Source organism: Giraffa tippelskirchi, chromosome 4 (genome assembly GCF_054371585.1).
Source record: "Giraffa tippelskirchi isolate mGirTip1 chromosome 4, T2T-mGirTip1v1.2.pri, whole genome shotgun sequence".
NCBI lineage: Eukaryota > Metazoa > Chordata > Mammalia > Artiodactyla > Giraffidae > Giraffa > Giraffa tippelskirchi.
Genome location: NC_137278.1, coordinates 113089437 through 113113301, shown reverse-complemented (window position 1 = coordinate 113113301; position 23865 = coordinate 113089437). Strand labels below are relative to the sequence as shown.

The 23865-nt window shown below is 38.7% G+C and overlaps 1 protein-coding gene across 18 annotated transcripts in view; it reads left to right on the top strand.

The window, feature by feature from the left end:
- LIN7A (lin-7 cell polarity scaffold A) overlaps positions 1-23865 on the top strand; it is a 147926-nt gene that overhangs the window by 3912 nt on the left and 120149 nt on the right. For 3 of the 18 annotated variants that reach the window (XM_081597140.1, XM_081597139.1, XM_081597146.1), the window contains exon 1: positions 15192-15529. The exons of 9 other annotated variants lie outside the window; for them this stretch is intronic. Coding sequence is in view for 1 of the 9 variants with exons in the window: in XM_081597138.1 (XP_081453264.1) it covers positions 12952-12979 (28 nt within the window). In the remaining 8 variants the exon portion in view is untranslated. Of the gene's footprint in view, positions 1-9712; positions 10017-12828; positions 12980-15191; positions 15530-23865 lie in introns of those variants that run through there. 6 more of the 18 variants (XM_081597151.1, XM_081597142.1, XM_081597138.1 and 3 more) reach the window with 5 other exon arrangements.

Sequence of the window (23865 nt, the reverse complement as noted above, 5' to 3'; positions counted from 1 at the left end):
TCACAGTAAGTTCCTGTTCACCCTGGTCCCTGTCACTTACTGAGTGCTTACAGCAAATCAGAGCCTACTGTGGGATTGCTGCACGTAGGTGAGCTAAACAGAGTACCACATGGTCTTCATGGTAGTTAGAATCTAAGGAGGAAAAGAGATTAAGCACGCACACACACATGCTCATGTAAATCATTCATTCATTCATTGAATAAATAGTCATTTATCACCTTTGTATACAAGATGTTACAGGAATGCCAGAAAGTTTCTGCTTTTATGGTCCTTAAGAATCGAGTCACAGAAACATAAGTAAGAAATTCATTCATTCAACAAATAAGTATTGAGTGTCAGCCTTTTGGTAAGCACTGTTTTAAGCAATGTGACGGTCCTAATGAACAAAGTAGTTAAAGGCTAATGGAGTTGACATACTAAAGAGAGAGCCACACACTGAACACATAGGTATATAAGTGCTAATAAGAAAAACTAAGACTGGATCAAAGAAAGGGATGTGGTGCTGCTTGAAACTTGATAGTCAAGAATTGGTGACGTGGGAGGAGAGACCTGAGGAAAGTAAGGAAACAAAATTATAGATATCTGGAGGAATGTACTCGAGAAAAGGACCTCATGCATGCGTCCTGGGAGCATCAAGAAAGTCAGTGTGAAAATGTGAGCACAGGGAAGAGTAGAAAAAAAGACAAAACAACAAAGGGTTTGTGGACTGGCCAGGGGCCAGATGATGTAATTTATAATTAGGATTAGAGATTAGTTGAAAATGTGACGTGCTCTGCAAACAATGAACATGACACAAAGATAGAGAATAATGAGGAAGTACCTATTTAGATGGCTCACTGAGAAAGTAAAATCTAATCTGAGTTCTGATGCATTAATAAGACCCTTAGGAAAAATATTATGAATAGAGCAAAGAATACACGAAAGAGCAGTTCTCCATCTACAACTTAGCTACCATCCCATGAGTATATCCATAACCAAGCAAATAATCGGAAAGAAAAACTACCAAGAAATAACAACACTAAGTATGTATTTGGAGTAGGTATTTGGTTGTAAGTATACAAAGAAAACCTATAGATCAACTGGTTGCTTCTTATTGCTAGACTAAAGCACTGTATATTATAATTAGATTTTCAAAGACATCCTGAACATTATAATGTACATGTCACTATGAGTAGATTTACATGTGGAACCCAAATGGTGATGAGATATATTCATTTTCAGTGTAATATTTTATATTAGACTGTGATATAGAAAGTAGTAACTGTAATTTACCCTTGTGGCAAAGAGAAGATGCTGATAAGGGGATTAGTGTGAATAGTCTCTTCCAGAATATAAAATGTTCAGTGCAGTTCCTACACCTTTGCCCAGATCTTAATCTCTACACCAGGAATGACCTTCAGCTAAAATCAAGGGAATAAAGCAGTGTGCAATCCATGTACTTAATACTATCATAGCAAAGAACATAGGAATACTTCATTGTATTAAAAATTGCATGGATTCAGGCACTTTTCTTAAGTCCAGTAGCTCCAACTCTCCTTCACTTTTCATCTCAAGGTCAGAAAAGATAATACAGTGGAATTCTTCAAAATTTTCCTTCTGCTTATTTTTTTACCCTTATTTTTAACCAGAATTTTTTTTTTTTTAAATCATGACTTATAAGGAAGTCTTTACATGACTTATAAAGAAGACTCACAAAATCAACTCTTGGAGAAAAATGGATAATTAAAATAATTTCCAAGAGTAATTGAAGTTGTGTAATATTCAATACTTGAGACTTGACTTATAACATGATCAATAGTTTACAGTCTGCATTTAGGCACCAGTATGAAATAAAATGCTGGTGTCATAGCCACCAAACTTTTATGTGAGTTAAATTCAACTTGGATACATTGCAAAAATGTAAGTGTAAATCTTGATTTCTTGAATTTTAAAATAAGTTGTAATCTAAAATATTGATTAAACAAATTTTGATGTGTTTTTTTCTTTAAGAAATTAAAACTTTTGCCCTTTAAAAATTCTAGTAGAAAACCAAGAGCTTTTATTTTGTGGGTTTCAACCTTATGAAAAAGAAATGAGTGCAAAAGTTGAATGCAAATGAAAATCCCATGAGTGTCACACTTTTCATAAAATTTGTGATACGTTAAATTTTTTCTCTCTTCCCTTTTCCCTTTCCAAGGCAAGCAGAGCTTATTATTTTATGTATTTCCCAACTCAAGCCTTGGGCAACCTATAGCTTTTCTAATCAGCTGTATTCACCAGTTTATATAAAATCTGTATTTTCCTGAAAATTACTTTTGTTCGCAGTTCAAAGGACTTTTCCCTTCTCTCTCTCTTTGTTTTTTAATTATTTAGTATGAGGAGAGATTAAGGAAGAAGGATAGTAAAAATTAAACTAGTTTTTATGTTGTTTTAAGGTTGTATGCCCTGATAGTTGTGGTGGGGAGGAAAGAAAGAGGGTTTAACTGTATTTTCTGGCTCTTGTCCTAAAATCTTTTTACATCAGTAGCCAGGTATATTTTAGTCTACAAACATTAAGTATTTGCATTCTTTCTTATGTTTTCCATAAGCTTCACTAAACATTTAAAAAATATACTTATATTTAATTTTCTTTGGAAATCAATATTCGAGTTTCTTTTTGCAGTATACTTAGAGAATATTTTCCAGGAATCAGAACTGTGTCATATTTATCTTTTCTTTTTGTTGTCTGATATGTAAAGTTGGAAAGAGAAGGAACCAAACTTCTAAAAAGCCTTGATTATTGCAAAAGATATTTTCCATTTAATGAGAGTTGTAGGCACCATTTTAAAATTGAAATTGAAAAATTAAGGATGGAACTTCCAGAAAAATACAGAAATTTGGCAAATACCTTCTAGTTTCCTATTTCAGCCATCTAAGCTCTGAGCTGTATTTGGTGCACTCTGGTCATTTATGAAAGTAATGCTTTTGCTTTTGGAGTACTTTTTCAGAATCGCTAGGTAGAGTTTAGCTATTTAATAGGGAATAGAGAATACTTGGAGAGTAGTATCAAATTGGAAGATATATACTGTTAGGGGTGCTATTATAAGTGCAGAGCTAGTTCCTCTTGGAGAAAGCTCTTTACTTAGTTCTGACACCTGTCTACTAGGATTCAGTGTTCATTAGATCAGAGACTATGCTGAATTTGTTTGCATAGAGCTCAATGCATCGTCTGGCACATGGTTGGTACACTCTTCATATTGATTGATTGAATAAATGGATGAATGAAATTGACTTAGTTGGACTAGCTATTTTAGAGTCATTCTTAATAATAATAATAATAAAAAGCCTTCCAACCTGTGATAATGTAAAAGTGGTAGCTAACCATACTTAATCACTTTGCTTTGTGTGTGTATGTGTGTGTATGTGTGTGTGTGTGTGTGTGTGTGTGTGTGTGTGTGTGTGTGTGTGTGTGTAGCAGACCTAAATGTGGAATGCTCTCCAGGGCCAAGAAGGGATGTGAGTTGCCAGTGCTAATGCTTGTAGCCCTACTTCCATTGCTTGCATCCACCTGCCATCTTAACTTGTTAATTGAACCAGACAAGTTAATGCCAGAAGACAACTGAAAAGGTTAGAAAAAGAGACAGGAGGAGGGCCAAGCAGAATCCACCTCTTCCCCCCAACCCAAACACACACATAAGCTATACTGCCTTATTTTTCTTTTAACCACAAATGGATGAATGATAGAGCTGTGTCCCAATAAACAAGTTAGAATGGCTTTAATTTGAAATCACTCTGGGTTGGCAAATGAAAATACAAGCTAAGCCATGTTGATTACATAAATGTTACCAAAGGTAACATCAATATTACCAAACCGTAACTCTGGCCTATGTGATAAAGTTATATTTTATTCTCCATGACTGAGTTTTACTACCTAATGTGCTAGCTGAATTTGAAGATTTGCCTATTAAAAGTAAATGTGCCCAAAGACTACTTGAAAAAAGTTATGCTGAATTGAAACTTAAACTGAAGTTATACTCAGATAGTATCTATCTTCAAAAACAAGGGCTTCTAAATTAAACTGGTGGTAAATTCCTCTAGAAACACAGTAGCTATTTCAAGTCCAACTGGTTCTGCTATTTTTGTTTACTTGCCTATTGTGGTGATAGTTAACGAAATTGCAGTATGATCTGTTCTTTTTCTATCCAAGAATCATCTTTTACCAGAAGAAGGGAAGGGGATATAGTAATGGGAATTACGAATGGCAATAATATTTAAACTCAAGTTAGATGGACTTCAAATGAGTTAATATGTTCAAAATACTTAAAACAGGCCTGACACATGGGAACCATTTAACAATGATAGTTATTTTTTCTGAGTCCTCAAAGTCCAGGAAGGCATCCTTTGATATCCGCAGGGCATTGGTTCCAGGACTCCCTGCAGATAACAAAATCCTTGGGTGCTCTAGTCCCTTATGTAAAAAGGTGGGGTACAGTTGATCATTTGTATCCTTAGGCCCTTATGTTCCACATTCCGAGATTCAAGCAACCCATCTGTGATTAGCGGAATCCACAGACGCTGAACCCCCAAATATGGAGGGTCAACTGTACTCCTGCCATACTGCCAGGAGGCAGGGCCAGATAACGTTTGTTCTCTTCAAGCATACGGTACTAAGAGGCAGTTGTTGTTCAGTTGCTAAGTCATTTCCTAATCTTTGTGACCCCATGGACTACAACACTCCAGGCTTCCCTGTCCGTGGATAGTTCTCCATGCTATCTCCTGGAGCTTGCTCAAACTCATGTCTATTGAGTCAGTGATGCCATCCAGCCATCTCATCCTCTGTCACCCCCTTTTCCTCCTGCCCTCAGTCTTTCCCAGCATCAGGGTCTTATTTACAATGAGTCGGCTCTTCTCATCAGGTGGCCAAAGTATTGGAGCTTCAGTTTCAACATCAGTCCTTCCAATGAATATTCAGGGTTGATTTCCTTTAGGATTGACGGGTTTGATCTCCTCACTGTTCAAGGGACTCTCAAGATTCTTCTCCAACACCACAGTTTAGAAGCATCAATTCTTCAGCACTCAACCTTCTTTATGGTCCAACTCTCACATCCGTATATGACTACTGGAAAGACCATAGCTTTGAGTATATGGACCTTTGCTGGAAAAGTGATGTCTCTGCTTTCTAATATGCTGTCTAGATTTGTCATAGCTTTTCTTCCAAGGAGCAAGCATCTTTTATTTTCATGGTTGCAGTCACTGTCCACAGTGATTTTGGAGCCTAAGAAAATAGTCTGTCACTGTTTCCATTTTTTTCCCTATTTGCCATGAAGCGATGGGACTGGATGCCATGACCTTCATTTTTTGAATGTTGAGTTTTAAGCCAGCTTTTTCACTTTTACCTTCCTCAAGAAGCTCTTTAGTTCCTCTTCCCTTTCTGCCATAAGGGTGGTATCATCTGCATTTCTGAGGTTATTGATATTTCTCCTGGCAAACTTGATTCCAGCTTGTGCTTCATCCAGCCCAGCATTTTGCATTTTGTACTCTGCATATAAGTTAAATTAGCAGGGTGACAATATACAGCCTTGACGTACTCCTTTTCCTATTTGGAACCAGTCTGTTGTTCCATGTCTGATTCTGACTCTTGTTTTTTGATCTGAATACAGGTTTCTCAGGAGGCAGATAAGGTGGTCTGGTATTTCCATCTCTTTAAGACTTTTCCACAGTTTGTTGTGATCCATGCAGTTAAAGGCTTTAGTGTAGTCAGTGAAGTGGTAGATGTTTTTCTGGAATTCTCTTGCTTTTACTATGATCCAACAGATTTTGGCAATTTGATCTCTGGTTCCTCTGCCTCATCTGAATCCAGCTTGTACATCTGGAAGTTGTCAGTTCACATATTGTTGAAGCCTAGCTTGAAGAATTTTGAGCATTACCTCGCTAGCATGTGAAATGAGTACAACTGTATGGTGGTTTGTACATTTTTTGGCATGGCCCTTCTTTGGGATTGGAACGAAAACTGACCTTTTCCAGTCCTGTGGTCACTGCTGAGTTTTCCAAATTTGCTGGCATATTGAGTGCAGCACTTTAACAGCATCATCTTTTAAGATTTGAAATAGCTCAGCTGGTATTCTAGCACCTCCACTATCTTTGTTCATAGTAATGCTGCCTAAGGCCCACTTGACTTCACACTCCAGGGTGTCTGACTCTAGGTGAGTGAACACACCATCATGGTTGTCTGGGTCATTAAGACTTTTTTGTGCAGTTCTTCTGTGTAGTCTTGCCACCTCTTCTTAATCTCTTCTATTTCTATTAGGTCCTTACCATGTCTTTCCTTTATTGTGCCCATTTTTGCGTGAAATGTTCCCTTAGTATCTCTAATTTTCTTGAAGAGATCACTAGTCTTTCCCATTCCATTGTTTTGCTTGTTTCTTTGCATTATTCACTTAAGAGGCAGAGACCATGTTTATTTTGGTATTCTGTAGAAGCAAGAAGCACTTGGAGATTCCTGGAGGTCAAAATAAAAAGTTTCCTGTACAATTACCTAATCTGTCAGCTACCTCTTTCCCCAAATCACTTCTTTCTTGATGCTTCTATAACATTATTTTTCATAACTGTACTACACAATATAGAAAATTTTCATTTACACTACTGTCACCCTAGCAGCATAAGTTATTTATATTCATCTTTGTGTGTGCATTGCCTATCACAGTGCCTGAAAGATAAGTGCTCAAAGGTGTGCTGAATAAATTAATTTGTTTTTTCCTTCAAATACCGCATAGCTTCAGGGGATAAACCTAGGTAAGTTACCAAAGGATACAAGATGACAGAATTTTTATTCAAGAAAAAATTTCCTGCATTTATTCTGTTTAAAATTAGAATAGGTGCCTTCCGGGAATTCATGAACATCCTGTTACTGGATTACTGGAAAAGTACAGGTAAAAGTTGAATGACAAATTGGAAAAGTTGTTATAGATGGACTTTTAAGATTCAGTGCTTGTTAATGACACGAACCAGAATTTATGTAGATGTTTGGGGGTTTTATTTTATTCTGTTTATCTGCAATATCAAAAGTGTACTAACATGGATGGACCATGAGACTGTCATACTGAGCGAAGTAAGTCAGATAGAGAAGAAGTATCGCATGACATCCCTTGTATGCAGAAACTAAAAAGAAATGATACAAATGCACTTATTTACAAAACAAAAACCGATTCACAGACTCAGAGAATAAACTTATGGTTTCCAGGGGAGAAAAATGGGATGAAGGGATAGTTAGGAAGTTTGGGATGGACAGGTACACAGTGCTGTGTTTAAAATGGATAACCAACAAGGTCCTACTGTATAGCACATGGAACTCTGCTCAGTAGAATGTGACAGCCTGGATGGGAGGGGAATTTGGGGGAGAATGGATATATGTGCATGTATGGTCCAGTCCCTTTGCTGTTCACCTGAACCTATCAACACATTGTTAATCAGCTGTACTCCAATTGGCTATATAAAATAAAAAAGTTAAAAATAAATAATTAAACAGTTGACTGTGGAATATATAACCGAGAGTGAGTCTCTGACTCTTGTTTAGTGCTGTTTAATTGTGAAGCATCCCATGATGCTGAGAGAGGCATACAGGTGTCAGTCAGGGGTGTGAGTGCTAGATCCAGACATCTGGGTTCAAGTCCTACCTATACCTGCCACTTCCTTTGCTCTATAACCTTAGCCTGTTAAAATCTTCTCTCTGTTCTTTACTTTTCATCTATAAAGTTGCAAATAATAGTAGTGTCTTCCTCCTAAATTTACTGTAAAAGTGAGAAAACATATGTAAGTGCTCAGAACACTGCCAAGTTCATACTAATAAATAAGTGCTCAATATTAATTGATTATTCCCCACCCCCTTCTCCCCAGGGCATGTATTTTTCCCAGTGCAATAAATGTAAAGTGTACAAGCTTCAGATTTAGACAGATATGGATTTGAATTGCAGTTCTGCCACTTACTATCTGTGGGAGCTTAGAATACTGCTTACTTTCTCCATATACTGTTTCTTTCATCCTTAATATAGCAATAGTGATGCCCACTTTGTATGGTGATGCATTCCTTTGGTTCTTCCCTCTCTTAGCCATGCAAGACAGGAGAATCTGCCATGTGCCAGGTACCAAGTCCAAGGCTAGGGGTGGAGCGTGCAGTCCGGGGAAGACAGACATTATCAGATAATTTATGATAACATAGTTTGAATATTTTAGCAACAGCTCACACATATTGAGTATTTACTACATGCCAGGCATTGTGCTTAGAGGTTTTCATATTTCATTTCAATTAGTCCTGAAAACAAACCTCTGGTGTCGGTGCTATTAGTATTTTGAAGACGTAGGAATTGAGGCAGAAAGAGGCTAAATAAAGGGATTGGAACTCAGGCTGGTTGATATTGAGGCCTTGAGCTTAATCACTATGCTACACTGCGGAGAGCAAGTGAACAGGTCTGTAACAGGGTCTGTAACAAGCCTTGAGGAACCTGAGCTTGTCAGGCATGGCAGGCACAGAGGTGCTTGCAGCGGCTTCAAAGAGCAGGCAGACAGGTAAGAGGTACCACCAGGAGAGTCCGTTGTCCTGACAGAAGGGAAAGTCAAAGCTTACAGAAGGGACGTATACTAATGTTGGTAAAGACTAATTGCGATGTATTTTTAAAGTCTAGCATAATTATTTGAAAATAGCAGGTGTTTCATACACAGTTGTGCTTACTATTAATCATGTTTATTACTTTCTTAGTACAAAAGATGAGAATACCAACATATGAAATTATAAGAAAGTACTAGCAACATTCTGTTCCTTCTTTCCATGCTGTGCCAATGAACCGAGAGATAATGACTGTGACATTCGGATTTTCTTTCAGTGACCTGTCATGCACAGGTGAAACGTCTTCACAGACCTGAAGTGTTGACAGGCTCACAGAGGGAACTGAAAAAGTGATAACAGGGCCCCAGGTCACTTTCCCTACAATCTTTTCCTTTAAGTGGAACGAGTGCAGCACCACCTGACTTTTCAGGCACAAAGAGAAAAATCGTGACTTCTTTTCCTTCCTTCAAGATTGGCTCTAAATATCCTGAAGGGTATAAACACACTATGCTTACCCATGGTCATTAAAATAAGTGCCTTGGGGTTTTAACATGTGTTTCAGTGGCCCAAGCTATGCCGTATTTGTCTAGCACCTAAGCAAACCTCCTGTGAGGTAACTAAAAATTATTCCTTTAGGCTAAACTTGTTAATTTGTTAACCATTTTTCACCTGAAAATATAGGATTTATTTCCTTCTCTTTTCTGGGTACAGCAAATGTTCTCTGGAAAATGGAGTTTTTGTAAAAGTAGAGTGGAAGATAAAATAAGTAAAGCAGTACACCAGTTCATGTTACTAAAGGAATGATGAGATTTTGTTTGCATGGCTCAAAGGGAAATTCTGCATCCCACCAGCTTTTCAGACTTGTTTTAGTCAGTTGAGGTTGACAGATACTCACCTCTGGATAAATAAGGTATTCTGGATCATGTAGATGCTCATTTCTTCTGATGACTTACATTTTCTAAGTATTGACAGTTTGGCATCCAAATGATAACTTCGTATAGCAAAATATTAAGATTGTGTATGTTATGGACTGCATGCTTTTGTCTCTTCCTTTCCCATTCATATGTTGAAGTCCTAAGCCCCAATATAGTTTGGACGTGGCGCCTTTAGGCAATAATTAGGCCTAGATGAGGTCATGAGGGTGGGGGTCATGATGAGACTGTTGTTGTTTTTCAGTTGCCAAGTTGCGTCCAACTCTCTGTGACTCCATGGACTGTAGCACACCAGACTCCTCTGTCTTCCACTGTCTCCCAGAGTTTGGTCAAATTCGTGTCCATTGAGTCGCTGATACTGTCTAACCACCTCTAGAGTTCTAGGGCTCTCTCTGTCCTTGCCGTGTGAGTATGTATACATCTAGGAGGCAGATGGCTGCAAGCTGGGAAGGGATTCTCACCAGAAACTGAATTTGCTGGCACCTTGATCTTGAACTCCCCAGCCTCCAGAACTGTGAGAACAAAAGGTCTGTGTTTTAAGCCACTTAGCCTATGGTAGTTTGTTATAGCAATTTAGGCTAAGACATTGTAGCACTCATCACATGATCTTGGCCTCAGCAATCCTCTATCCCAAGTAGTTGAATAAATTAGCAGTGGGTAAGATTAGTTGTACACAGGTATACACTGAAGTATGCATGATTTCCTGCTTAGTTTCATTTTTCCCCACAGTGGGTTTAGAAATCTTTATCTTGGGGCTTCCCTGGCGGTCCAGCAGTTAGGACTTGAGCTTCCAGTGCAGGGGACACAGGTTCGATCCCTTGTAGGGGAACTAAGATCCCACATGCCACACAGAACATCCAAAAAGAAAGAAATCTTTGTCTTACAAGTTCTAACATGTTTTCGAAGCTTCTTTTCTTGGATTGTTCTCCATTGCTTTCAAATACATCGAATTATTTAAATACATTTAATTATTTTTTTCTTACAGGTTTCTCCTGGGTATCTTTCAAGGTGAAATTTTCTGTTTGTAAATTACGCCTTTTCCAAATGTAAAGGAGCTGTAACTAAGCATGTTACATTCAAATAATATTTTACTCATCTAATATTTATATAAGCCTTTGCTTATTTTGGGCTTCCCTAATAGCTCAGTTGGTAAAGAATTTGCCTGCAATGGCAGGCAATCCAGTTCGATTCCTGGGTCAGGAAGATCTGCTGGAGAAGGGGTAGGCTACCCACTCCAGTATTCTTGGGCTTCCCTTGTGGCTCAGATGGTAAAGAATCTGCCCACAATGTGGGAGACCTGGGTTCGATCCCTGGAGAAGGGAAAGGCTTTTTGCTGTAAGTCTTTCTTTAATGTCCGGGGGTAGAGTTGACAGTATGTATCTTTAACTTATCACAGCCTTCCTTAATATATTTCCAGCTGCTTCCTCCTGGCTTTTATGCTATTGCTATTTCGGTGCCATAAATGCATAATTCAATGCTACTAATCATGCTTTAAACCAGGGCTTGGTTATAGACCCCAAACCAAATTCAGCTTGTGAGCTAAAAATGATTTTTTTTACATTATTTTAAAATGGTTGGAAATATAAAAAAGAAAAATATTTTGTGACACATGAAAATTGTATTAAATTCAAATCTCCATGTTTATAAGTAAAGTTTTATTGGAACATAGCCATGCTCATTCATTTGCCTATGGCTGCTTTCCGGCTACAGGGGCAGAGTTGAATAATTGCAACAGAGACCATTTGGTCTGTAAGGCTAATACTATTTACTCTCAGGCTCTTTACGGACAACGCCTGCCAAGCTTTCAGAGCAGTGAAGAAATAGAAAAGAGAGAATGTCTTTTATGTTTGCATTCAGTTTAACCCTTTGAGTTGCTTGACCTCAGCTTTCAGTCTTCCTTGTACACAGTGTCCCAGATGGTTCTTGCTCTTTGCTCTCTCCATTCCCCCAGAGGTAGACTACTGTTGCTCGATTCTTGGTACTCGCTAGCCTGGTGGTGGGGGACAAAGGGGCTTCTCTCTTGTCCCAGCCCAGCCTTGGTCTCAGGAAGACCCTGTTCCTGAGTTTCAGGAATGGGCTTTCTCAGTGATCCTGTCTCTCCCTGGTCTACCAGACTAAACCTTTCCCTCATCCTTGGAGGGTCTTGGTGGGAGAGCTTCCTGTCCCTTCTTCAGTAGTAGGAGACCACTAGTAATACTGGTATAAGATCACAGAGTTAGCACTCTTCCCTGCCTCCCTCTCACTCCAACTTGGGGTTGGTGCATGTACGCGTGCTCAGCTGTGTCCACTCCTTGAGACTCCATGAACTATAGTCCGCCAGGCTCCTCTGTCCATGGGACTTCCCAGGCAAGAATACTGGAGTATACTGGGGGAATATTGCCATTTCCTGACCCAGGGATCGAACCCGAATATCCTGCATTGGCAGGAGGATTCTTTTTCACTGAGCCACCTGGGAAACCCCCACCTTGGGGTAGAAGTGTTTTTTCTTTTATCTGTCTCCTAGCTGTAATGGGTTTTTACTTTTACTCTTAACTGTGATCCATTCTATCTCACCAGCTCCCAGTGAAAGTTTGTAAAAAAAAGCATGTGAGAGACTTCCTTAGCGGTCCTATGGTTGAGATTTTGCCTTCCAAAGGAGGGGTTGTGTGTTTGATCCTTGGTCAGAGAGCTAAGATCCCACATGCCTCGCAGCCAAAAAACCAAAACATAAAATAGGAATATTATTGCAACAAATTCAATAAAGACTTGAAAAATGGCACACATTAAAAAAAAAAATCTTGCAAAAAAGAAGGTCTGGAATTATTTGTCACTTCCAGAGGTTTTATATTGTCATGTTAGCTCATGTTTGGACTTTCCTCAGTCAGTTAAACATTTTAGCTGATTCTCTTTTCCCCCTTGTATGGCACCTAATATCTCTCCTGCCCATGCTGGATTTGAGCCTGGCTCACCTTCCCTCTCCACTTGGATGGGTTTCTATACCTTTTACTATTACTTTTGTGCAAAGTTAACTCATCTTATGTGAGCTGTAATTCACACTAACCTAATTAAGTAAGAAAGTGTGTTCCCAGTTGGGAAGACCGACTTTGAAAGCATTTTTGCAGGCTGGTTAATATTTGGTATTTATTTGCCCATCTGAGCAACTATTTGGTTAGGCAGACTATCTTTATGTTGTTGCTCACGTTTCAAATTAAGTGACTAATTTGAGTGAATCTGTAGTATGGCAGACTGAGCTAACACAGAACCTCTCCCATTACAAACATCAAGATGTGCCAGATAAAATTCTAACAATTAAAAAACTCTCTATAGTTTGGATTGCAAGTGAGAAAGTGTAATCTCCAGGTGCCAGGAATGAAACGGGAAGTGAAGGCTGGAATGGCAGTGACATCGAGCCGACATCTTGGTAGATGAGGACAGAGGGAGATGAAGTGATGCCAAGTGGTCACAGACTGAGAAATAAGGCCCATGGCTGGGGACAAAGCAGGTGCTGGAGGTAATATGTTAAATTTTCATTATACCCATACCCTAAACTGTGTTACTTAGTTTGGACTCTGAATATATACCACTGAGTTAGCTCAGAACACTTTCTCTCAAGAAACGTAGATAAAATGAGTCTGAGCCTAGGACAGACTAGAGGAAGTAAAATGAAAACACTCTTAAGAAACATCCAGTCACACTGGTTTCTCATAGAAGAAATAATCCCTGCCAAATGGGAGCTCACAAATAAACATTAGAAACAAAGGAAGAGGAGAACACAGGAGTGAGTCAGTGCTGACAACAGGTCAGGGGGTGAGTGAGTTCTGTGTTTTGTGTAGAAGGAACAGAAATTCATAAAGAAGAATGAGAAATATAGAAGAAATCAGAAAGAGACCATAAGCATATTTATAATGATTTAAAAGTGCACTCTAAAAAATAGAATTTATAAGGAAAGAACATGACACTGAAAAATAGTAAGTATGCTAAGACAGAAGACTTTTTAAAAATAAAATAACATTAAATTATATTAAAATTTTGAAAAACTTGAAAACTTCTATGTATAAGACCATTGAAAAATTTACATATAGGAAAATTAGCACTGTTTTGCTTTATCTGATACTATGGGCTTATATTAGAAACAAATGTGGAAACTGAATGGACGCTATTGTCAGTTAAGTATCAAAACAGCCAGGAACTGGGGGTAAGGTTTATGTTTAGTTTTGATTTTCTGAAATGTGAAAGTGATCATGTCACTCCTTGCATTAAACTTTTTGGTGGCTTATCGTTTTCCAACATTTTAAATATATCTTGATATGTTCTTAATTTTATGAACTGACTATACACCAAAAATAATTTATGTATGGCGTTTCCTTTTTACTATGTATGTCCCAAATGCCTAGAACACAGCCTGGCACATTGCAGGTGTTTAATGAATGTTGAATAAAACTCAGAGTCTTAGCACTGTTCTCTTTGTGGGGAGAACCTTTCCCTTCTTCCTCCCTTTTCTTGGCAAATTTCTACTCGTCTTTTTAGCGTTTGGGTTTCAGATTCCTCAAAGAATCTTTTCTTGTTTTCTGAGACTAATTTAGTTCCCTCTGTTTTATGCTTCCTTAGCAGTTTATAAAGCCCTTGTGTGTGTGTGTGTGTGTGTGTGTGTGTGTGTGTTCAGTCACTCAGTTGTGTCTGACTCATTGTGGCCCTATGGACTGTAGCCTGCCAGGCTCCTCTGTCCATGGGATTTTCCAGGCAAGAATACTGGAGTGGCTTGCCATTTCCTACTCCAGGGGATCTTCCTGACCCAGGAATTGAACCCGTGTTTATTGCGTCTCCTGCATTGGCAGCAGGATTCTTTACCATTCGAGGTATCTGGGAAGCCCGCCCTTTTGTAAATTCACTCAGATACTCACTCCAATATTTCTTGAGTGCCTCTTAAGTCCTAACTCCTGTTATAGGTCCTGGGGATACAGCGGTGAACACAGACATAAGTTGAACTCTTGTGAAGCATCTATTCTAGTGAGGTGAGGGTGGTGGGTGGACAAGACAAACAAGTGAGTACATAGTACTTTCTATAGTTTTAAGTAATCTGAAGAAACACAGGGCAAGGAAAGCAGGGGTGGATCCGGGGAAGTCGTCCTGCGTTAGATATTAGTAAATAAGGCGTTTTCCCTGAGGATAATTGGAGAAAAGTAGCCCAGGGGAAACGGCAAGGGTAAAGGCCTTGAATGAATAATATTCTGAAACTATTTCAGGAAAAGCACTGAGGCCTGGTGTCAACAACGTGAAGGGTAGAAGGCAATGAAGACAAAGAGACTTGTGGGTCTCCAGTTGTTTTTTGGGTGGGGGTGAGGGGGCTTCCCTGGTGGCTCAGATGGTAAAGAATCTGCCTGTAATTCAAGAGACCTGGGTTCCATCCTGGGGTGGGAAAGATCCCCTGGAGGAGGACATGACAACCTGCTCCAGTATTCTTGCCTGGAGGATCCCGTGGACAGAGGAGCTGGCGGGTCACAGCCCATGGGGTCGCAGAGAGTCGTACACGACTGAGTACGAACTCGCACTCGGACAAGTCGTGTTGTTTTAGTTGTTACAGTTCTGTCTGAGACGGGCAGGGCTGAGGGGGAAGGCGCAGGGTATAGGTCCTGCCGGGAGAGTCCTCGGAAAGCTGGGTCCTAAAGGTGTAGCGTCAGGAGCAGCCGCGAGGCGGCGCTAGGCCGCTCCCGGAAGTGCGGCCCGAGGCTGGGAGCCAGGATTCCCGGCGCTGGCAGGCCTAGCCTCCCGGCTGGTGAGCCCGCGGACAGAGAAGGGTTTTGCGTCGGTGTGGGGTCCGGGGCCTAGCCCGGTGGCGCCCATCTGTTTGAGGGATAGTTTGGTTGTCCCAGCCCAGCGCAGCCGCCGCGGCAGAAGGTCTGCACGCAGCAGTTTTCAGAGCTGCCAGCGTGGTCGGGGCAGGGTCCCAGGCCGTCCGGTCACCACGCAGGTGCTGTCGGTAACCCGCCGCCAGGCAGGGGGACTGCGGCCGCTGAGGGCTGTCTGGCCGTCTCAGGGACGAGCTCCGGAGCGAGCGCTGCAGGTAGGCCACAGGCCCTCAGCCTAGAGGAGCCTGAGATAGATAGACCACAGGCCCTCAGCCTAGAGGAGCCTGAGGTAGATAGACCACAGGCCTTCAGCCCAGAGGAGCCTGACGCCTGCTGTTTTGAGGACTTTGACTTTTATTCATAAGATGATAAAGCCACAGGTGGTAGGGTTTTTAGTTTGAACAGGCTCTCACAGCTGTGTTGACAGTAGGGGTAAAAGGTAGACAGGGAGATTAGAAAGTAATTAAAAGAATCCGTCCATATCAAAGATGATGGTGGTTTGGATCTGGGTAGTAACAGGAAAGGTAGTGATAAGTGGTCAAATTCTGGACTTGCTAGGAAGACCTAGCCAGCAGGATTTGATGAAGCCTTCATTGAGTATAAGGTGTAGGAGAAACAAAGCAATTAATAGAGAATCAGGTGTTTGGTTTGAGAATCAGACAAGATGCCATTCCACCTGAGATTGAAAAGACTCTAGAAGAACATAGGAGGGAAGGGGTTATGTCCAGGAGAAATACCGAGTTTGGACTTGCAGAGATAGAAGTTTGAATTGGCAGCTGTATATAAAACTCTGGAGCTCAAGACAAGAGGCCAGGATGGAGATACAAATATGGGAATTATCAACATATAGATGGTATTTAAAGCCATCTACGGTCTGTCTAGTCAAGGCTATGGTTTTTCCAGTGGTCATGTATGGATGTGAGAGTTGGACTATAAAGAAAGCTGAGCACTGAAGAATTGATGCTTTTGAACTGTGATGTTGGAGAGGACTCTTGAGAGTCCCGTGGACTGCAAGGAGATCCAACCAGTCCATCCTGAAGGAGATCAGCCCTGGGTGTTCATTGGAAGGACTGATGTTGAAGCTGAAACCCCAATACTTTGGCCACCAGATGCAAAGAGCTGACTCATTGGAAAAGACCTTGATGCTGGGAAAGAGTGAAGGTGGGAGGAGAAGGGGACGACAGAAGATAAGATGGTTCAGTGGCATCACTGACTCAGTGGAATGCAGCAGCTGCTGCTAAGTTGCTTCAGTCGTGTCCAACTCTGTGCGACCCCATAGACGGCAGCCCACCAGGCTCCCCCGTCCCTGGGATTCTCCAGGCAAGAACACTGGAGTGGGCTGTCATTTCCTTCTCCAGTGCATGAAAGGGAAAAGTGAAAGTGAAGTCTCTTAGTCATGTCCGATTCTTAGTGACCCCATGGACTGTAGCCTACCAGGCTCCTCCATCCATGGGATTTTCCAGGAAAGAGTACAGGAGTGGGTTGCCATTGCCTTCTCCATCAGTGGACATGAGCTTGAGTAAACTCCGGGAGTTGGTGATGGACAAGGAGGCCTGGCGTGCTGCGGTTCATGGTGTCACAAAGAGTCGGACACCACTGAGCGACTGGACTGAACTGAAAGGCATATGGAGGATGAAAAGACGTGATGTTTGATGACTCAGCTCTTGGTAATTACAACGCTTAAAGGTGGAGAGGATGTGTAAGCACTAGCCAGGGAGAAAAACTAGAGAGTGGTGATCAGAGGCCAAGTAAATGAAATCTTTTAAGAAGATGGAAAGATTTATCTATGAAATGGTATTAATAACAGGTGAAGGAAGACATTGTCTAGGAATTGACCATTGTGGTTAGCAGTGTGAAGGTCACTGAGGGTCCTGACACTTGTTTGAAATAGTGGTTGAAATAGTGGTAAAAGCTTCATTGGTGTAGGCTCAAGAGAGAATAAGAAGAGAGATGTTAGTGACAGTATGGACAACTTTTTTGGATAACTTTTGCTTTCAGAGAAATAGTATAGTAGTAGCTAGAGGGAGATAAAATACTCAGCATGACTGGAACTCCTGTATCTGTAAGAATGGTAAGAACTACACTGATAACAATTACGTCCATCTTATTGACTGCGTTTTGCCTGGTACCAGTGCCCAACCAAAAGCAAATGTACAACTAATTATTTCTTGAACAATAAGTACCATTTCAGTTAAAATTGTAATTAAAAAATTTTAAGGTTTGGAAGTATTTTCAGGAGATGTTACTTTTTTTAAATTGGATAAGAATATGTATTTTGACACTAGTTAAGAAATGAAGTGATCACAGATAATGTGATCATTCCACATCTACTTACCAATTTCCCATCTGGCTCAATTATGCTAAGCACCACATACCACCTTTATTTCAGAAAAACAGTGCAATAATGACAAATTAAGTTGCTAAAAATATTCAGTGCAGGTAACTTTATAGTTTTTCAAATCATGGAGATAAGAAAGGAAATACATTTTTCGTTAGCATAGTAGAGAAACCATTAAGTCTTTAAAGAGATGTTCGTAGTATCAGAGTTATGTGTGAAAGGTTGATTCATTGCTAAATGATGGTACTCATTTATTTGATGAAACACATTTATTTGGTTTGAAGATGAGCCGTTGTAGTACAGTAGATCCTAGGCTTGACATACGGTGAACTACAGAGATGAGTGAAGTCATGAAAGATAAGATTAAACATGTAGGTTGCAGTGAGAGGCGCTTAGCTTTGTTTGATGGGTAATCTAGACAGGGAAAATAAAAAAATTTTTTTAAACTTTTGAGTAGGGAAGTGAAATCATCTAAGCTGTATATTTATTGGTTAGTTTGAAAATTGGCTGCAGGATCTAATATATGGGGAAGATGAATGCTTTACAAACATAACTCTGGAAGATTTTATTGGATGCTCTTTCAAAAACTTTTAATGGTAAAATTAATTAGGAAATATTGGGTTTCCCAGACATCAGGCTAAACAAACTGAAAGATGTTTAACGTGTAGCCTTTAAGATACTTTTTGAATCTACAAGTTGTATGGAATATGCAGATCATGGGACTCGTTATTCCAGGAACCCTGTGATTCTTTGGAACAGTTGACAATTTGGAGCTATCATCATATTACCGTTGTAATCTGAATGACATAACATGAATTTGACGAGGAGCTTTGAAAATGGAAAGGAAGGAAGAGATCATGATAGGCATGCCTTATTGACTAATAGATGGTGAAAACGGGAGAGGAAAAAGTCAAAGGGAAAATACGGGTCCACAGCTTTGATGAGCTTAGCTTAGCACCTAGTGAACTTTAAGATGCTGAAAGACAACCAAAAGTAAGTTAGAGTTCCTCTCCCCCAAGAATGCTTTTATTGTCTGAAACCATAGTTTCATGATTGTAATGAAAAAGGGTAGCAACACACTATGCTGCACACTTGAAACCGATATAATATTGTAAATCAACAGTTAAATTAGGGCTTTAACCTGGAAGTCTTGATTCAAGGCTGGAAACAAGTTTTAGCGCAGATATCATGTAGCATATAGTGCACAAGGATAATCTTGAAATGATTAGAGCATGAATTAGGGATACTGAAGAAGTATAGCTGCAGGTTTTTTTTTTTTCAGAAAAAAATGTGGGGTACAGCAGAAGAATAGTTTTAGAAAAACCGTGGCAGCAAGTATGTGAAAGTAAGCATCATTTTCTGTATTTAGACTGAGATATAAAAAGATAACCTATGTAAAATCTGTTTTTATGCTTAGCATATTAATTCCCCATGTCAGTAAAGTGTGATGCTTCTTTCAGAAATCCTAAAGGATGTCAATTAAAATCCTCTGCATACTTGGGTAGTCAGTATATTGTGATAAGCTGGAAATTCCTCACTTTTTCAGTTTTGTCATATGTCCATTGTGTCCTTATAAGGAGTACTATCCTAGGTTTATGACTCCTTTCCATGACGTTCTCACAGGTCTGCCTTTTGGGCCTCCTTGTGAACCTCTGCTCTCAAAGAAGCACTTGTTCTCTACAACTGTGCTGTCGGTACTTACAGGTGTATCATGGAAAGTCTAGGAATTTATAGAATGGTTGTGAAAGGCTGAAAAAGTGTCAGAAATAAAACCTTTAAAAAAATCAGAAAATTGAGATTAAATAAAACACAATATGTCCTTTGTTGTATTAATATCCTTTGCATAATCGCATCTACCTGCATAAGTTCTACCTGAACATAAGTTCAGAAGGAGATGCACATAGCAACGCATGTAGATGCATTTTCAAGGTCAGAATGTAGTTTGGAAGAAAAATATGGAGCAGACGGTAAGCTCATAGGAAAATTAAGTCAGCCAGCTCTCCCCAGATGGTCATCTTTATACTGTTTTTTTTGTAGTTTGCGAATTAGGCACCTGTGTTTTCTTCAACTCACTCTGTGCCCTGTGAATTCTTACATTTGACATTTTAATTGCAAATAAAAACAATAAGTTCTGATTTTTTTCCACCAAAACCCTCATATTTTTTTATTTTTTTAATTGAAATGAAATAACACTTATTCATATTTTGGAATTCCTAAGATGCTTATTTGAATTTTACAGTTTATTGCCTGGTATGATAGTGGTTCAACTCACATAAAGGATTTCTTTTTGCACTTCTCAGGACACTGGTTTGAGTAACTTTTAAGAACTGTTCAACTGTGTGTATATATATATATATATATATATTTTTTTTTTCTGTAGAATGTATTTTTAAAGGAAATATATGGTTCATGATAAAAATAGCTGTATTGATTTCATATCTAATTTAGTTTCAAATGTTCCTTTATTGTGACAGTCTGATGTTAAGTACATCATCTAACCCCATATATAAGAAGAACATAATGCCTTTAAATACACAATGATTTTCAGGTAAACAATATGTTTTTTTCAGCCACTGCTTTCAGACTTCCGTGGCATTTGAACTGGCATTCTGTTATTGAAATGTCAGATAAAAATAGTAATGCTACCTCTATCCAAGCTTAATAAACCAACACAATTTCATCTTTCTTTGCTTCATTTATATGCATTAATAAGTGTTGACATTGAGATGCATGTGGGAGAAAAAGGATTCCTAAGAGAGACATGTTAATCTTTCTCCTTTCCTGTTAAAGATATCCTTGATAAATGAAAGTAAATTTATTTAAAGCATTGTTAGAATGTGATGATGTTCTTGCACCTGAGTTAAGGTATTCAGTGTATGTATAATTAAAGATAAAACTACTTAGTAAATTATGGCAGGTGTGGCTTATGTTAATGACACTTGAAAAATAATGCTTTCAAATTAAACTTCTTAATATAAGAGTAGCTTGTTTTGCATTAAAACATGTGAATTCATACTCAGATTTAAGTATTGGGATATTATATTCAAAAGATAAAACAAAGCTAAGCTTATTTTATTTAATTTTCTCTGAAATGGACCGAAACCCAGCTATTTCCTATAAATTCAAGACCTTGTTGAGCAAGCCATTTCAAGTTTATTGCATTTGCCTCTTTGTTTTGAGGTCAATTAGATCCTAATGACTCATGAACTAAAAAAGGTACAAGTATAATTTTAAGGGCATCTAATGGTCTATGGGATTTAATTTTTTTCATCTGACAAGAAAATATTGTTATTTTAATCTAATATGAAGTTGTAGCATCTGTTTTTATCTAATTAAATGTTTTATTTGTGAATTTTAAACTTAACTCCTCATGCTTAGAGTCTGCATCCCAGCCTCCAAGTTCCATCTCCTAGATCTTCCTTAGAATTACATTTGAAAAATGTTTCTGATACATTTTCATGCATACAGCAGTTAAATTATGGTTACAGAGTCAGTGGAACAGTCTTTTTGTGCAGTGTGTTGAATAGCATCATATAAGTCACCCCTACTCCAAAATATTTCCTCCATCTCTGGCCATATATTTTCTTTTGGCTCATTTGTTTATTCAGTAAATATTTCATGAGCACCTGCCTTGTTAATGGCCTTCAACTGGGCATGGACAGCAAAGAAAAACAGAAACATGGTTCTTGTTTTCCTGATGCTTACAATCTATAGGAGAGAAGTAGTAGTCAAATAATCCTGGAGATAAACATAAAATTATAATAATGATAAGTACTAGGAAACAAAGATGGACTGTGAAGGAACCATGGCACTGAGTAGGCATTTAATAGTAGGTACTTAATATCTGTTGGCTGGATTAATGAAAAATAATTGAATGAAAGGGATAACATGGAGAATTATCCTAGAGAAAGCTTCCCTGAGGAAGTTATATTTGATCTAAGATCTGAAGCATGAATAATCACTCAGTTGGTAAAGAGTACAGGAAAGAGAGTTTCAAAGAGAAAAACAAGGTTTTGTGGCAAGATGGACCATGGCAAGTAAAAGAGAGTGAGCCTATAATAAGAGTTCAAGATAGAACATGGTGCCAGAAGACACTGGAGTGATTAGTCTTCATTCACAGACAAAATGATTGCATAAAAAATCCTACATGTATGCATGCTAAGTCACTTCAGTGGTGTCCAACTCTTTGTGACTCTATGGACTGTACAGCCCACCAGGCTCTTCTGTCTATGGGATTTTTCAGGCAAGAAGACTGGGGTGGGTTGCCATGTCCTCTTCCAGGAATCTTCCTGAACCAGGGATCGAGCGAACCCATGTCTTATGTCTCCTGCATGGGCAGGCAGGTTCTTTACCACTAGAGCCACCAAGGAAGCTCCCTAAAATGAATAGATGACTTTAGTAGGTGAGAAGATATAAGGTTACCAGGAAAATATCAATTGTACTTCTATATAACAGCAGTGAGCAATTGAAAACTAAAATTCAAAAAACAATAATATTTATGATAGCATCAAACTCATGGAATACTTAGAGTCAAATTTAACACAATTTGTATGAGAACTGTATTCTAAAACGTACAAAATGTTGCTCAGAGAACATAAAGATTTAAATAGAATGGTATACGATGCTCATGTGGTTAGGAATTCAACACTGTAAAGATGTCAGTTTTCCCCAAATTGTTACACAGTTGTAACACAATCCCAGTTAAAATGTTAATGATTTTTTTAATTGGTAATTTAATTGTAAAATCTATATGAAAATACAGACAGGATAGAATAGCAAAATTGAAAACCAAGAACAAAGTTGGAAGGTTTATGTTGCTACTTCATATCATAACTTGCTGTAAAGATATAGTAACCAAGATGATGTTAGTGTAAGTATTGATATGCCAAGCAGTGAAATATAAGATAGAGGTCAGAAACAGGCCCACAAGTGTATAGCCAATTGATTTTCAATAGTTGTGCTGGGGAAACTCAATGGAGAAAGGCTAGTCCTTTTAATAAGTGGTACTATAAGAATTTGATACTCTATGCAAAAAAATCAAACCTGACACTTCCTATCATACTCAAAATTCATACTCAAAAAAACTCAAAAATGCACCATAATTCTAAATGTAAGAGCTAAAATTATTATACTCTTTTAAAATAAAATATAGAAGAAAATCTTTGAGAGCTTGGATTAATCCAAGATTTCCTAGACTGAATGTAAAATGCATGAACCATAGTAGAAAATGATAATAAATTTTAAGTTGTTGGTATTGTCAAGAAAGGTATTGTTAAAGAAATTTTCAATTAAAAGGTATTGTTAAGAGAATTAAAAAGCAACTCAAGAACCAGGAGAAAATATTCACACAATATATCTGTTAAAGGATTTGTATCCAGAATAGCTCAGATGGTAAAGAGTCTGCCTGCAATGCAGAAGACCCGGGTTGGATCCCTGGGTCGGGAAGATGCCCTGGAGAAACGAATTGCAACCCACTTCAGTATTCTTACATGGGAAATCCCATGGACTGAGAAGCCTGGCAGGCTATAGTCTGTGGGGTCGCAAAGAATCAGACACGACTAACACTTTCACTTTCACCCCAAATATGTAAAGAACTCTTAAAACTCAACAATTTAAATAAATAACCTAGTTAAAAAAATAAACACAAAATTTAGATAGACACCCCGGAAAAGAAGATGTACAGATGGCAAGTAAACATATGAAAGGATGTAGCAGATATGAGAATATTTATTTAGAAAATGTTGCAGTCATTCTCATGAATTGTCCAGATTTGTGTATTCTGTAAGCTATTTTTAATTAAGGCTAAGTGACAAAGGCAAGTCTGAACAATTTCAATGAAATATTGAGTAGTGTTGTGGATAAAGATCAGGCCTGGGGTTCAGAGTAGCTCAGTCCTAATTCCGACTTCATCATTGACATGTCAGACTACAGAGAAAATATCAAATGTGACTGAACCATCACATCCAATGTCAAAGCATGCCTCTTCCTCCTTGCTGAAGTGGCCATTCTTCAGGTACTTGCATACCTAGTCCTGGAAATAGACTTTTAGTATTAGAAACTGTATTCACTGATGAATGGGAAAGCCTGTTTGATTATGGAAGTATAATATCATTTAATCTAAATCCTAAAGTTAAATATTAAGTAGAAACAACAAAAAAAATCACCCACTCTTTGAGAAGGATAATTTTTATAAAGGCACCTATGTCAGAAAAA